Below are 17426 nucleotides of genomic sequence, written 5' to 3'. Positions count from 1 at the left end.
ACAACAATAGAGCAACATCAGCAAATATGACATGTACAAATATGATGGTAAAAGTAATAGCAAATAAGCAGTTAGCGAAAAATAAAAAATAATACAGAAATGACAATGAGCATTATTACACTACAAATGGATCAATACAAATACCAATAGAAATAGCGCTATTGATAATGAACAATACCAATAATTTACCTTTATTATCAACAATACAGTTGTTTAAATGCAACAATACATATACGTAATGATAACTTGAGATACGAAAGAATGCAGAAAAATGGAGGGGGAGAAAGAGAAGCAACCTACATTAACCTTGTAGATTGTTATAGTCACCTTAGGTTAAGCTTTGTCAGTGTGCCATGTGTTACACCCAGTTTACCCTAGGGCAACAACGTTAATATATGTTTGATGAAACGTGATTATGTGCATGAGTGTAAGTATGCATATGTACTTGTATATGTACAGAATGTGTATATGTGTTTGTACAATGAATGTATATGTACAGAATGTGTATATGTGTTTGTACAGTGAATGTATATGTACAGTATGTGTATGTGTATGTTTGTATATTGAATGTGCGTGTGGATGTACGAACATTAGGTAGGTAAATATGTACTGTATTTGTGTATGTATGTGGGAGCGTAGGTACCTATGTACGTATGTGAGCATATGTGAATTTGCATGTACAATACATTCGACTCCCAGAGTGCGTGGGAGCCAGAGCACGGCCCCATCACCCCCGAGAGCCCAACCCACAAACAGGAGGCGTGGTGCCCAGGGAACCAGGGACCACCTCCCCCACGCAGCCAAGCCGGCCAGCGACAGGAACCCCAGAGCCCGACCCAACGTACCGCCCACAAGGGCCAGCAGCAGGCCGCAGACAGACGCACCCGGCAGAGGACAGGGCACGAGAAAAGCAGGGGACAGCCAGACCCCAAGCCAGCGAGAGACCACACCCCACACGGGCAGAAAGGCGAGACGCCCCGCCCGAGGGACCCAGAGACTCCCCGCAACCGGACGGGAAGACCGCCCCCACACCACCGGCAACCGGGCCCCCACGAGCCCACCCCCCCACCCCCGGAGAGCGCGGCGAGGCCAGCCCCCGGCCACCCCACCCAAACCGGCCGCCGCAGGACCACCCAGGCACAGGGCCACGGGAACCACCCACCCCACCCGCAGGGACCCCAACGATGGAGATGGAACAACCAGCAACCGCCCCGCCGAGCCCCCCCCCCCCCCCTGAGGGAGGGGAAAAATAAAAAAATAATATTAATAAAATATATTAAAAAATAAATAAATTAATTAATTAATTAATTTTAAAAAAAAGAATTAAAAGAAGATCACAGACATGCTGACAAACAAGGTCACTACCGCAGCAACTGGCCGACTCGCAGCACCTCGGAATACCTTGCAGCACCAAGCTACCACAATAGACGCAGGGACTAGGCCCAACAGGCCCCAACCAAGACGGGCACCCGGAAGGGATGGACAGCGGGACCCAGGAGCTCCAGACACGCAGTTCGGATGCAGTAGCCTGAGGCGTCGACCCCCGTCTGACAGGCAGGCCCAGCGCGTACCCCCAGAAATATACATACATACATACATATATACATACACATACACACATACATGTATACATACCCACACATACACATATATACATATACATACACATATGTACACATACACATATATAAACATACATACATACACACACATATACATACATATACACACTTCGCCACCAGTCACAACATCAGCCACACCCCTGCACCAGACCCAGCAGCCACGGGCGCCCACCCCACAAACAAACGGCAGCAGAAACAGCAGCCGCAATAACCCCAGACAGCCAGCACCAGCCAATCAAATCAAAGCGATCAAAAAAAAACTGCGACCAGCAACCACACGCCACCAGGACCACGGAGACCAGCCGGCGCCAGCCCGCCAGTCAGCCCGAACGCCAACACGCAAACAAGAGACACCAACAACCCCCCCCAACCAAAAGGCCCCCCACCCCAACCCAAACCCGCACAAACACACCACCGCCCAAACAACCGAGACACAGCATCCAGACCAGACACGGGGGCTGCGCCGCCACCACACCAAGTCACCAACAGAGACCCCACAGCGCAAGGTCGGGCCACACGGGCACGGACCCCACCCAACAGGAAGTGAGACCCGCGCGACGTCACACACAAATAAATAATAAGATTAAAAAAATAAAAAAAAATAAAATAAATAAAATAAAAAAATTAAAAAAATAAAATAAAATTTAAAATATAAAATAAAATAAAAAATAAGTAAATAATAAAAATAAAAATAATAAATACATTAAAAATAAAAAAATATATATAACAATAATAAATGAATAGAAGCCTGGCAGGCCACCAGACCGCAGTCCCCGCCGGCCAACGAGGCAATGAGGGGTGCGCCGAACCCCAAACCCCCCATGCATGTGTACAAGGCCCCCAGAGTGTCTACTGTGTAGTTAAAATTAGGAGGTCAGCCGTTACAGCCGACCTCCAGTCCCTATTGATGTGTGTACTGTAGCGTGAGTGAGATATGTATGCTTGTGGGAACTAATAATGCGATTAAAATTGGGGGACATCAAGGTCATGGTGGGTCCCAACCAAACCAAGCCCCCCAAATCCTAAGTGTCTAATATGCAGCTAAGATTGAGGGATGGACGAGCAGGGGACAAGACAGGAGGACTGAAGCCCTCTTGGAGGCATCCTCAACCCCCCGCCATGCCTCCCCGCAGGACAATCCCCAAAGTCCTATATATGTGTGACTGTGTGCGCTATAAGTAGGAGGAGTAGAGGGCCCGGACATCCCCCCAGTCCACGTGGCCGACAACCAGGAACTACGGCCAGGAGGCCGCCACCCCCCGCCACAGCCCGTGACCCACACCAGACCACTTTAACGTGACGCCACGCGAGCCCTCCCCCCGCCAAACAAAGCCAGCCCCCGCCTGCCCCAACCCAACCCTGCAGAGCCCATACCGGCAACCAAACGCAGAAAAACCGCACAGCCCCCACGCCCAATGCAAACACCGCATCCCGGCCATCCACACAGCAACGTGCCCATACGAGTCCCGGCCAGGGGAAGGAGCCCCCCAACGGGGGAAGAAGCCAATGCATCCCGTCCGCACGCCAGCCCCCAAACCAGCCGGCAAGCCAACGCCAGCCAGCCCCACAACCCCACAAGCGCACAGACACCAGCCACAGTCCCCCAACCACTCCAACCCAACACAGCGATGCCAACCGCTGGTATCACCGCAGCAACAATAACCACCACCGCCCGTCCGCAGTGCAAACACCCGCGGCCGCCGAAACCAAAATAAAAAAGCGACCGACCCCGTAAACCACAACAACGCACACCCCCGGCTACCACCGAGGCCACCAACCCACCTACCCCAACTCATCCACTCCTCCCCTCTTAACCACGCCCCAACCACGCCCCCCGCTCCCCACCTCCCGAAATCGGAGGTCTTTGGCAAGTATGATAAAGTCAAATACTAAAGGGCACCAAGAGAAATAACCCACACTTCTCTATTGTAAAGTAAATCTGTACAGCTGATATTGGCATCTACATCAACAAAATAATTTGCCTGTTGGATTTCTGTTGATTCTTTGTTAAATTGTATTTTTAGAACGTTCCTTGGACACTCCTCTATTAGACAGTAACCAAGACTACTGCGTTGAAATGGTGTAACATATAAAAACAGTTTATTTTTACTTCATATTAACAAACTCAAGCCGTCGTAAAGGTCAGAGTAGTTCTATCGATGTCATGGCACTAAATGAGTGGAATATACGCGACAATGGAGGCTTTTAAAAATGCACGGTTGAAGTGCACTCCGCGCGAGAACAGCAGCTCTCTGCACGACTCAATGTCAGCACGCTCACGTCACAATGCTAATTGATGCTAATGCACTACAGTCTGTCGAACCACAGCAAGTGTGTACTAGACGTCACGTAGGACCTTGAAAAACACGTTCGCTCCGACACAATGTTGACTTTGACAAAGGTTGCTGAAAAGCAAGGATGAAAGTGTGCAAGATTTTCGGTTTTTAATTTATTCCAGGCCTGAAAACAAAGCTATAAAACACAATGGGCTGCAAAAAAGGCAGCTTTAAATGTCCAACGGTGGTTTGTGAAGCCATGCAGAGAATATATCTGACCCTGTTTGTTTGTTGCTAAAAAAAAAAAAAAAAAAAAAAAATATGAAGGTCTGGTTGCCATGGCAACCCCCAGTTTGATCATCACCGGGGGTCAGCTGGTATTGTGTCAGCCTGCTAGGTGGCGCTGTGCCACGTGCCCACCGACAATGCCGCTGGTGCTCTTTCGCTGGAGTGGTCGCCTGCTCCCAGCCTTTCCTGCACATTTCATGCTCGAGTGGGCTGACCCAGTCGCGTCACAACCATTCATTTCTCCATCACAACCGTTCATTCATATCACATGTATGTGCCTTACATCACCTGTGCAATCACTTCTGTATTCTATATGCAGCTAAACTACAAACTGTAGGGAGGATACGATAGTTAAACGCTAACAGCAAGCTAGCACCCTGAATATAAACAAATGCCATGGGTTCCTTTTAAAAAAAATCATTGTCTGTCTATCTGTGTTGGCCCTGCGATGAGGTGGTGACTTGTTCAGGGTGTACCCCGCCTTCCGCCCGATTGTAGCTGAGATAGACTCCAGCGCCCCCCGCGACCCCGAAGGGAATAAGCGGTAGAAAATGGATGGATAGCATATTATGTTTATAAACTCAGGAAATATGTCCCTGGACAGATGAGGACTTTGAATATGACCAATGTACATACTTGCCAACCTTGAGACCTCCGATTTCGGTAGGTGGGTGGGGGGATGGGGGGTAAGGGGTGTGGTCCGGGGGGGGACATGGTTAAGAGGGGAGGAGTATATTTACAGTTAGAATTCACCAAGTCAAGTATTTCATATATATATAGAAGAAATATTTGACTTTCAGTGAATTCTAGCTATATATATATATATATATATATATATATATATATATATATATATATATATATATATATATATATATATATATATATATACATATATATATATATATATATATATATATATGTAAATAAGAGAAATACTTGAATTTCAGTGTTCATTTATTTACACATATACACACACATAACACTCATCTACTCATTGTTGAGTTAAGGGTTGAATTGTCCATCCTTGTTCTATTCTCTGTCACTATTTTTCTAACCATGCTGAACACCCTCTCTGATGATGCATTCTGCTTCGTCTCCTTGTTGTGTGCGCAGTTGTGCACTGCACTCTCTAAAAGCCCTAGATGCTATTGTCACATATGCATGTACAGTAGATGGCAGTATTGCCCTGTTTAAGAGTGTCACAACATTGCTGTTTACGGCAGACGAACTGCTTTACGGAAGACGAATACGTGACTGCTGTTGTTGTGTGTTCTTACCCCGCTGGGAGGACGTTAATGAAACTGCCTAACAATAAACCCACATAAGAAACCAAGAACTCGCCCTCGATCATTCTACAGTTATAACGTGATTGGGCAGGCACGCTGTTTATATTGTGGAAAAGCAGATGTGAAAACAGGCTGTCTCACTCAGGTCCGCATGGAGCTGGAGGAGGCGTGGCCTCCAGCTCCGCCTGAATTTCGGGAGAAAATTTGTCCCGGGAGGTTTTCGGGAGAGGCGCTGAATTTCGGGAGTCTCCCGGAAAATCCGGGAGGGTTGGCAAGTATGCCAATGTATGATCCTGTAACTACTTGGTATCGGATCGATACTTAAATTTGTGGTATCATCCAAAACTAATGTAAAGCATCCAAAAAACAGAAGAATAAGTGATTATTACATTATAACAGAAGTGTAGATAGAACATGTTAAAACAGAAAGTATGGATGGAATGAAAGAACAGATTAATAATCCATTTTTACAGCTTGTCCCTCATAATTTTGACAAAATAGAATGAGAAATGACACAATATGTTACTGTCCATTGCAGCAGACAAATAAGGAGCCTTTGTTTGTTTACTTACTACTAAAAGACAAGTTGTCTAGTATGTTCACTATTTTATTTAAGGACAAAAGTGTTCTTTGATTGCAATAAGAAACATATGTTTAATGTACCGTAAGATTTCTAGTTAAAATAAAGCCAATAATGCAATTTTTTTGTGGTCCCCCTTATTTAGAAAAGTACCGAAAAGTACTGAAAAGTACCGAAATACATTTTGGTACCGGTACTAACATATTGGTATTGGGCAGAGCAAAACACCACAGGGAGGAGCATGATAGCATGGATGGGCAGTAAATGAGTGTCTCCATGGTGAAAGCAACGTAGTACACGCAATATACTCATTTAAATGAGGCGGTCGGCACCAGTTAATAACTGTACACGCAGTCTTAGTAGATCAAACGCAACATGCCCACAAATAGTACACGCTGTTTAGTACGTGCAATTTGGATTTCAGTAAATAAAGCCCAGCATATTTTGTATATTTTAACAGCAGTCTTACAGGAGCCGAGGTACAGCAGAGAGTAAGTAACCAGCTAAGAAGAGGAAATTAGCAAGGAGATGAATAATTCAGGAGACAGAATAATATCCACACATTGCAGCAACACTGTAAGCCATAGATTTGAATGGGTAGATAGTAGATATACAGTACAACACACTGGTGGGTGACCTGGGCGGGACAAGGGCCAACAAGTTTGTGCATTTCGCACAAAAACTAAAACAACAAGGATGCATGTTGCCCATGTAGGCATGCCACTTAGCAGCCTTCCACGGTTACCGCATATGTCAGCAGCCAAAGTATGAATGTAATTAAATATTATAATAATCCATCCATCCATCCATTTTCTACCGCTTGTTCCTCTCGGGGTCGTGGAGGTGCTGGAGCTGCACATGGGCGGTAGGCGGGGTATACCCTGGACAGGTTGCCACCTCATCGCAGGGCCAACACAGATAATAATAATAAATATAATAATTAAAGATGCATAAATAATGGATTTATAATTGAATCGTAGCCCTTAAAACGTAATCTAGTTGTGAGGTGTCCAAAAGATTCCCACCTCGAGTACTTTATATTTATCACAGTGCACAGCTTTAATTTCAAATATATATTGTAGTAATGCATACTCCTGACAAAAACTTTTTTTTTCCAGTAATGGTTATGTATGTAATCAATATTGTGTTTCTTTATTTGTATTTGTAAAATTCTTGGTGTAAAGTTAATTCTTAAAAAAAAAAAAAAGCAATGTCAGTAAAACTATACATCGTAAAAATGGGAATGTGATTATAGAGAAAATGAATCATCAATGAGTTGAATAGAATAGTTTAAATGGAATCTTTAATTGTGAATGTTCTTGACTCCTCTTTCGATGCTGACCCGATGTTTGGGTGAATGTAGGCCTTATCTGGTATCATGTTGTTATTCTTTAGACAACAAAGGAGTTGAATGAACACACTTGACTAGTTCTAAAACAGTGTTTTTTTAACCATAGGGCCAGAGCCCATTGTTGTGCATCAAATGTACCCTAGAGGGCCGCCAAAGAATATTTGTTTCTTAGCCATGGCCTATATGGTACTCAGTTGTAATACACTTTTTTTTAACCACTTGTAGCAGTAATGACAATATTAAACCAGAGCTGTGTGTATTAACCAAAGAGAAAAAAGTCTGGAGGTAAAGTCATAGAGACGTTTGTTAAGCGCAAAAATTATGACTAAAGTGGTGAATTTTATTTTTAATTTCACTTTAATTTTATTGACATCCATCCATCCATTGTCTATCGTTTGTCACTTTCGGGGTAGCGGGGGTGCAGGAGTCTATCTCAGCTGCATTCGGGCGGAAGGCAGTGTACACCCTGGACAAGTCGCCACCTCATCGCAGAATTTTATTGACATATATATTATTATTAAAATTTGTTAATTTAATCAGAATGTATTTATATGCAAACACTGCATAATTGTATGTACATTTATTCTTCATCCGTTTTTATGAGTCCCTCCTTTTGCAGTATATTTGATTAGTATTTACTTTTGTAATCAGCCTGACCTAAGCCAAAGGTTTATGTGTGAAATATATAATAATCTTTGTGATTAACACACGGTTTCATATTATTTGACACGGTTTATCCTGTTAAACTGTCAGTAGATTAAATATATTTATTGAAATTAAAATAAATAGTAAGATGGCTAATTTTGTGTTAATATTTGAGTGGGCCCTGGCCCCTCTCTCTAGTGAAAAAGTTGGGCTCTGAGGTCAAAAAGGTTAAGAACCCCTGTTCTAAAGGATCAATGAATTGATTTAGTGCCCATCCCCAACAGGTATGCACAAGCATTGAAAGGTGGTGGGTTCCAGCAGGGGATGATGGGAGTGATGCAGCAGGTGTCTCTCAAGTGCTACTCGGGTTAATGAGACGGCCCGCGGGCATTATCAAGCGTGAGCAAACACCTGTGCAACCCTATCACATCTGTATCGCCGAGGCGTCACCCACTAAACTCCAATAAAGTTGGCAGCACAATGGCTACAGGACCTGAGCGTTGACGATTGTCACCATGCCATCAAAAGGCAGAGCACGGACTGCGTGGCTGCTAAGGCCTGATAAGCCGGCACAATTCTAGTTTAGGGAACAACTAAAGGCAATGCCGTGGGTGTTGCCACGGGCAACTGGAGGTGGCCATATGCTGGATCGACTACTGCACTACCAATTAGTGACACATTCCCAGGAATGGCGAAGCGGCAGGAATATTTGGAGAAGTGTGCATGCTGCATGACTGCTTTTCACTGAGAGCTTTATTCCCCTTTTGCACATCCAATAAATGAAAAGCAAATGGAGTGAAGAGAAGATGGAAGCAGTTCAATCAGCCTGATTAACAGGGAAACAGATCATTAGAACCCCCCTCCGACTTATTGGATTCCACAGTGACGCAACCTCTGATGCTTTATAGATAGATTTATAGATCATGCACTGTTATGTGTGCATGGGTTATTTCCGTACAAACATTTGGTGGTCAAATCCAAAAAAGACGTTCTCGTCTTGATGTTGCTCCATTTTCTACATCATGACTCAGACCTGATGGTGTGTGCTGCCATCTTTTTTTTTTTTTTCTTCCTTTCCTTCCACACAGAAGCTTTATTAAGGCTGGGGTCATTTTAGGAAAATGTGTTTACATGATGTCTCATATGAAGCTTGTGGGTTTAAATGGTGGATTTTTAATTGCACATAAGGGCGGTGCTGCTGGATGCTCTGCAGACAATCTGCACAATATGTTTGTTGGTAACCTCATTGTCAACTTCCGGTGACGGGATTATGGTCCTGTATGATGATGAATCATAACTAAATTCCCCCATAAGAAAACATTCCAGAGCAACAGGTGGTGCCACCAATGACAAGCCTGAAAAAAGGCACAATAACAACAATGCATCCAAGATGAAGGGAATCATCTGTGTGGATCATGGGGTGGAGTCATTCCTGCACGCAATAAGGTTGCCCACTTCATAAGGTTACCGACTTAATGAAGTAAAAACAACCGCTCAAACTGACTTGACACAAAAGCCTCATTTTCACCAGGCAGCATTGTTTACTTCTGCATGGTACAGCTCAGGAAATTCTGGCCGACCTTGTGCTTCCACCACGAATAGTGTAGTCGGGATGATGATACATAAAAAAGTATTTTTGTTGCCCTAAATTAAGTGTTGAATTACATTTGTATTTATCTATATGTATTACAGTGCGGTATAGGTCTCATTTTCCATTATTATGTTGTGGCGAGGCAGCACGGTGGGAGAGGGGTTAGTGCGTCTGCCTCACAATACGAAGGTCCTGAGTAGTCGTGAGTTCAATCCCGGCCTCGGGATCTTTCTGTGTGGAGTTTGCATGTCCTCCCCGTGACTGCGTGGGTTCCCTCCGGGTACTCCGGCTTCCTCCCACCTCCAAAGACATGCAACTGGGGATAGGTTGATTGGCAACACTAAATTGGCCCTAGTGTGTGAATGTGAGTGTGAATGTTGTCTGTCTATCTGTGTTGGCCCTGTGATGAGGTGGCGACTTGTCCAGGGTGTACCCCGCCTTCCGCCCGATTGTAGCTGAGATAGGCTCCAGCGCCCCCCGCGACCCCGAAAGGAATAAGCGGTAGAAAATGGATGGATGGATGGATGTTGTGGCGATCCATGAAGATATTCACAACATATTCATAACACCACATGCTGCTAACATTGGCGCTATCTTCACCATGACAGTCTCAAATTGACCACCTTTTTGATGGACTTTATCTTCAACTCCTCCCTTATAATTACCATATCTCCATATTGGTGATACATTTGACATGAATGACATCAAAAGACAACAGCGGGAAGTAACAACAGATGTCGGCGTAGCACTTTAGGCTAACGATCAGCTGTTTGGCCAAATTGGAGGTGAACTATTTCGATGTAATCCATCTTCGACATCAGTATGAAAGATTTGACGTGATCGATGTGGAATGACAACACAGACATGCAATGCTAACAAGGAAAGCTAACATCAAAGCTAATGATCGTAGCTGCAAGGGTGTCAAGTTGTCCAAGATTTGCAGACAATACACGCCCGTGGTTTCAGAACATGGAGGCACAATTTAAGAGGGATTATCCAGGATGTGAGGAAGTATTTCCTTGTTGTGGCTGTGCTTTAGTTGCCGGGTGACGTCCATAGGAAGGACGCCTGGAGGATCTTCCGGGCTACTAGTCAGTATTTTAATCTACGGTAAAACTCACTCGAGAATACTATAATGAGTGAAATGAGTGTAAAGGATGTTTTTAAATGTTTAGAGAGCTTTAGAAGGTCATGAACTGTTTTGTTTATGCTTTAACTATGAAAGTATTTGATTTATTAAGAATAATCTTACCTTGCAGAAATGTGTTTACCACGGTCATGTCTGGTTCCAATTATCCAAGATAAATGAGGGACGTCAGAGATCATTATTGCTCACCTTATTGACTCAACTGTAATAAACATTTATTTTGCTACCTACTAGTGAATAAAAACATTTTTTTTTTTTACCGACTCCAGTTTTTATGAGTCCCTCACTTAAGTTAATACTCGATTCACTTGTTTCATGGTCAACCAGTTCCTTCCTAACTAACATCTGCACCCATGAGTCGGTGAAACTCGAGTTGTCGTCAAGCAGCAGTGATTCAACTTGAGCAGGAAGGGATTGTTGATTTGAGGCAAGGAACTGATCTGTTGCTTTTCCACAAGGTTAATACTTTTCTACAAATGCAGTTTTCTTTGTTCATTGAGTTAGCGGTATCAGAGGTGAGTCAGTGAACAAACAAAAACCCACGAGTCCTAAATCAGTAAAACACTAGCTATTTTTGTTTATTCTTTCATGACTGGACCATCTTTACCAGGGGTAGGGAACCTATGGCTCTCGAACCAGATGTGGCTCTTTTGATAACTGCATCTAGGCTCTCAGATACATCTTAGCTGACATTGCTTAATACAATAAGTAATGGATAATTCCACTGGTAATCACAGTGTTAAAAATAACGTTCAAAATATAAAACATTCACATGCATTTTATATCATTCATCCGTTTTCTACCGCACCTGTGCAAGAAGTCGCATTAATGGTAAGAAGTATTTTATTTATTATGGGTTAGCTTCAGAATAACAATCTTATTAAAAAGAATAAGAGACTTATTATACTCTAAAAATGTTGGCATTACTTAAAAATGTACGCATTTCATTGTATTCAGTGTTAAAAAATATTATATGGCTCTCACGGAAATACATTTTAAATTATTTGGCTTTCATAGCTCTCTCTGCCAAAAAGGTCCCCGACCCCTGATCTATACTATGTACCTTCTTTCAAAGTGCTTCCTTATGTGAGATTTAGTTAAGGTAAATTCAGATGTAAATTTGTAATATTTCAATAAAACTGACTTGACTTAATTAAACACATAAAATGATATAATGTAATAAAGTATGTATAATAAAATGTGCTAACTGAATGTAAACAAGCTAGTGTTTAATTCATTCCATAATACAAAAAAATACAAAAAAACAGTGGGCATCTCTCTATGGACCAGCAAGTGCACCAAAACATATCACTGCGACACAGAATTCTGGTTATAAATGATAAATGGGTTGTACTTGTATAGCGCTTTTCTACCTTCAAGGTACTCAAAGCGCTTTGACACTACTTCCACATTTACCCATTCACACACACATTCACACACTGATGGAGGGAGCTGCCATGCAAGGCGCTAACCAGCACCCATCAGGAGCAAGGGTGAAGTGTCTTGCTCAGGACACAACGGGCATGACGAGGTTGGTACTAGGTGGGGATTGAACCAGGGACCCTCGGGTCGCGCACGGCCATTCTTCCACTGCGCCACGCCGTCCCTATACATGTAACATACATTTTGGAGTCTCCTCCTGGGGATTCCAGAATAGTTTAACTGACTAAAATTGCCAAAACGTACTTCTCTGGAGGCCAAAATGTTATACTAATCACGGGTACCTTAACTTGCAAGTACCGGTAATTTGAGATATGAGTTGTCACTCAGATTGTTGTTAGTCTTTAAATTGCGAGCATTATTTGAGTTACCGCCAGTTAAAGTAACATCTATAACAGGCTTGTATATATACTGTATATAGTGTCAATATATAGTCAATATAGTGTTGTATTAGGGGTGCACAAAAAAGTCGATTCACCTTCGAATCGCGATTCTTATTCTTCCCGATTCTAAATGTATTTATAAATTTCAAAAATCAATTCAAGAAAAAAGAAGAATCAATTTTTTAAAATACATTTTTAGACCATCTTCCTGCAACAACAAGGAGCTTTTCTTACCTGTAACTTGTTTTAAAAAAGTTTTGTTATGATTATCATATTTTTTAGATTTTTACCGTGCACTACCATGAGCTAATGCAACAAAATTTCGTTCATATCTGTACTGTAAAGTACAAATTTGAATGACAATAAAAAAGGAAGTCTAAAGTCTAAATAATTTATTGGAAGAATACATCTGAATCGAGAATCCATTCTGAATTGAATCGCCACCTCAAGAATCGGAATCAAGTCATTAGGCGCCCAAAGATTCACACCCCTATGTTAAACATTGTTGTCCCTGCTTCCTTTACACAAGAAACAAACATATGTTTTGATGAGACTTTTAACGTGTGTGTGTTTGAACGCCCTCCGACCATCAGAACTAAGGAAGGAGAGGAAGCAGACGACCAAACCATTAAAAACTTGTCCTACCTCTTAGCAGCCGACCGTGAGAGTCAAGCCCCACCGTAGCGTCAGTCCGTATCACACAAGCTGTAGCGAACCTCCGTGGCATGCAGCCACAAACATCCAAACGACTAGCATTTATCCACAAAAATATTGAAAAGCTGTGAATGCTGGGTTTGACGTGTTTAATTTTGTTCTGACTGGAAAAACTGGACGGTCGAGCATTATCTTTGGTACGCAGACATACATATCTCTTGTTGTCAACCCTGAACTCCCCGGTCCGTCACTCATATACGTCATATACGGTACCGATACAGCGGTTTCCTACTTCCTATTCTTGCCAGATGTCAAAAGAGAAACAGACAACCAGCTCTATGAACACAAGTTGCTTATAATAAGCGGATAATAAGTGGACTTGGCAACACTGGACAGAGAAGCAGCCTGGAGGAGACCACGCATTAGTCTGCTTACCAGGGTTACATGATTTCATAAAACGACTGTAGTTGTTAGTAGTATATTGTAATGTTTTAGAAACAATATTTATTGTCTTAAAGTTTTTTTTTCTTTTTGAAAGGCATGTTCCATGACAAAATTGTGGGGGTTTTGTAGTGCCAAAAGCACAGATTAAAATGTTCTCAATTAGTTTCAGTGGGCGGGGCTGATTTGAGATACGAGTGTTTAGAGTTAAGAGCTTGGTCGTGGTATGTAAGTAGAGGTGCCATCCATCCATTTTATACCGCTTGTCCCTCTCGGGGTTGCGGGCCTATCTCAGCTGCATTCAGGCGGAAGGCGGGGTACACCCTAGACAAGTCGCCACCTCATCGCAGGGTCAATACAGACAGACAACATTCACACTCACATTCACACACTTGAGCCCATTTAGTGTGTTTAGGGGCGGTATAGCTCGGTTGGTAGAGCGGCCGTGCCAGCAACTTGAGGGTTCCAGGTTCAATTCCCGCTTTCGCCACCCGAGTCACTGCCGTTGTGTCCTTGGGCAAGACACTTTACCCACCTGCTCCCAGTGCCACCCACACTGGTTTAAATGTAACTTAGATATTGGGTTTCACTATGTAAAGCGCTTTGAGTCACTACAGAAAAGCTCTATAGAAATATAATTCACTTCACTTCACTTCACTAGTGTTGCCAATCAACCTATCCCCAGGGCATGTCTTTGGAGGTGGGAAGACGCCGGAGTATCCGGAGGGAACCCACGCAGTCACGCGGAAAACATGCAAACTCCATACAGAAAGACCCCGAGCCCGAGGATTGAACCCAGGACCTTCGTATTGTGAGGCACACGCACTGACCCCTGTTTCACCGTACTGTAGTTGAGGTACTACTGTATATCTAAAATAAATAGCATTTTTCCCATGCATCTACAAGGTCTACATGGATGTTTTGCATGTATATTTTTCTTTACTGTAATCCTGAAGTACAACACATATCTCATGAATACCTAATCAACTATAGCCAGCCATTCTTATAGTCTGAATTGTCTATTTTGCCAAATTGTTGCCGTTCTTCTGGTCACGCTGATGTATGACATGTGTGCACTGATACAAGTGTCACATGTCAAATACCACAGCAGCACATGTAGTTGACCCCCAGTACAGGCGTCCAGTGTGTCCTCCAGCTCCCTGCACCACCTGTAGCACACTCACCTGTACTTCATGCTGGTGTGCCGCCCGATGGCCTCCTTCATGTGCGCGTGACCCTGCGGGGTCTGGCGTGACCCGGGGCCCTCCCTGGTCTTGACCGATCCCTGGGACGTGTAGTTGCCATTACCGCCTTGTCCGCTCCCTCCTCCGCCTCCTCCTCCGCCACCTGATCCACCGCCGCCGCCACCTCCGCCACCACCGCCGCCACCTCCGCCGCCTCCTCCTACTCCTCCGCTGCTTCCTCCGGGGGGCGGAGCGGTGCGGAGGCCACAAAGGCGGTCCTCGCTGCGACTCTTGAGGTTGTGCTCGGTGCAGGCAAAAGACACCTGCATCCTGACCCTGGTTTCCGGGATGGGGGCCAAGGGGGTTACTTATGGAGTCTGACCTTTTTTCACAACTTTGGTGCAAATGTCAAAATGACTCAGAGGTGCTTGCTTGAGTGTATATGTGCGCCGTCACTCCTCCTAAAAAAAAGGGGTCTTTCTCCAGTGGGCCCAGGTTACAGATTTTGTCTGGGAGTTCCTGCAGGGGGAGGGGGTGCAGGCAAGAGTCCAGCCTCTAACATGACACACGCAGAGCTGCCGTCTGCTGCGTCTCCTGTCTGCTGATGCAAACCTGCCAGAAGGTTCTAGTCAGAGTTTTCACACTCACAAGATGCATCAGGGCTGCAGTCCAGTTTGTAAAAAAAAAAAAAAAAAAAAAAATGCTCGCTTGCAGATTTTGGAGGGGTGTTCCTGTTGGGTGGGGGGCCCCCACATACATACATATACAAGCGGTGAGTTGTTCCCGCCTTGAGCCTGAGAGCTCGCCAGCGTACCGCAGCGACGACACTCACATCCTCACCCTTGATGTCAAAAGAAGAAAAAAGAAAATCTTCATTTGTCGCAAGGTAAAGAAAAAGCAAGGCTTGCGTGGAAAAAATCAAAATAAATCAACGCCTCATCGCCACCCATGCAGCAGCTCCATCACAAGCAGGAAAACGTGCAGCCCCCAAAAAATTATATTTCAATTTCAATTTTTTTTTTTTTTAATAATTACCTTCTTCGGGGTGAGAAGTGGCAAACATGCCGGCGGCAGCAGCTGTTCGCGCCGCTGCTGCTTCGTCTTGCACAGAATGTCACGCAGCAAAACGCAGTGAACATTGTGGACCTTCTAACGTGTTTTCAGTCAGTCAGCAACATCCTTCATCTTTCTTCTGCTCTTCATTGTCACGGTGCTGTGCCACACGCTCCCCAAAATGTTCACGACACACAGAGCAACATCTCTCTCTCTCTCTCACCCCCCCCTCTCTCTCTCTCTCTCATTCATTACACGGGTGAACACATTTCCTCACATCATCGTGCGTGCGTGCGTGTGTGTGTGTGTGAGTGTGTGTGTTTGTGTGCAGCTTATGCAATGTTGCCTCCTGGATCAATTAGAGAAAATGCATCAGTCTATCCATCTAATAATCTATGCACGCACTCTCACTTCCCCTCAGCACATAAAGCTCCCCACGCCATGCCTCTGCTGCGTGTGCAGGCATCTCTGCAGCTCCACCACACCCATTTGTCTGAATGAGCAGCCATCGCAATTACGCTGCAACATCTGCATCATCGTCCCTGAGTGGTAGGGGGCAGATGTGTACGCATCCATCATAAGACGGCAGGTTGAAAATGATGAGTCATGCAAAACAACAACAACATCAACAACAACAATAACAACAAAAAACCTCACTGCAGCTGCAAATAAAATTCCACACATTCATCATTTTCTGCCATTTTGCTTATGTCAAATAGAAGTGTGCTTGGGGGCTTTCCGCATTCCCTGAAGCAGATTGCACAACAGCAGCCGAGTGGAACTTTTGTTGAGCTGGTAAACTACTCAGAACAAAATAAGCCGCGGCAGTAAAGAAATCTATATATACAGTAGTACCTCAACTTACGAGCTCAACCAATTTGATTTGGTGCTTGGCCACCCCAAAACGGAAAAAAAATCAACATGTAACATGAAGTAAAGTGAATTATATGTATATAGCGCTTTTCTCTAGTGACTCAAAGCGCTTTTACATAGTGAAACCCAATATCTAAGTTACATTTAAACCAGTGTGGGTGGCACCGGGAGCAGGTGGGTAAAGTGTCTTGCCCAACGACACAACGGCGGATACTCGGATGGCGTAAGCAGAATCGAACCTGGAACCCTCAAGTTGCTGGCACGGCCACTCTACCAACCGAGCTATACCGCCCCAACATGCCTTTTAAAAAGAAAATGAAACCTTTGGTGTTATGATCCTTTCCCGGATCATGTTTTGTTCTGTTAGTTTTGACTATACCTCAGTTCTGTTTTTTGCACCCCTGGGTTTGTGTTTCAGTTGCCATGACTACAGATTAGTTTCCCCTGCCTCTGATTAGTGTTCGGGAAGCTCACCTGCTCCTGGGCACTAATCAGAGAGCTATTTATTCACGTTTCTTTCCACAATCAGGTTGGCTTCCTTCTGTAACAACTGGGACGCATTTTACTGCGGGGGTCGTTCTCCCTAGATCACTGGTTCTTAACCTGGGT

General features: G+C 44.1%; 1 protein-coding gene across 3 annotated transcripts in view; it reads right to left on the bottom strand.

Moving 5' to 3' along the window:
- The window catches only part of LOC133607589 (voltage-gated potassium channel subunit beta-2), a 65682-nt gene that overhangs the window by 42051 nt on the left and 6205 nt on the right, over positions 1-17426 (bottom strand). Inside the window, exons 1-2 of one of the 3 annotated variants that reach the window (XM_061962364.2) lie at positions 15927-16183; positions 14892-15732 (exon numbers count right to left, since the gene is read on the bottom strand). The exons of 1 other annotated variant lie outside the window; for it this stretch is intronic. In XM_061962364.2, the coding sequence (XP_061818348.1) occupies positions 14892-15220 (329 nt within the window). In that variant the 5' untranslated portion in view covers positions 15221-15732; positions 15927-16183. Of the gene's footprint in view, positions 1-14891; positions 16184-17426 lie in introns of those variants that run through there. One more of the 3 variants, XM_061962363.2, reaches the window with a different exon arrangement.

This window comes from Nerophis lumbriciformis, linkage group LG09 (assembly GCF_033978685.3).
Source record: "Nerophis lumbriciformis linkage group LG09, RoL_Nlum_v2.1, whole genome shotgun sequence".
NCBI classification, from domain to species: domain Eukaryota; kingdom Metazoa; phylum Chordata; class Actinopteri; order Syngnathiformes; family Syngnathidae; genus Nerophis; species Nerophis lumbriciformis.
The sequence above is the reverse complement of the archived record's forward strand: the minus strand, read 5'-3'. Positions and strand labels throughout refer to the sequence as shown.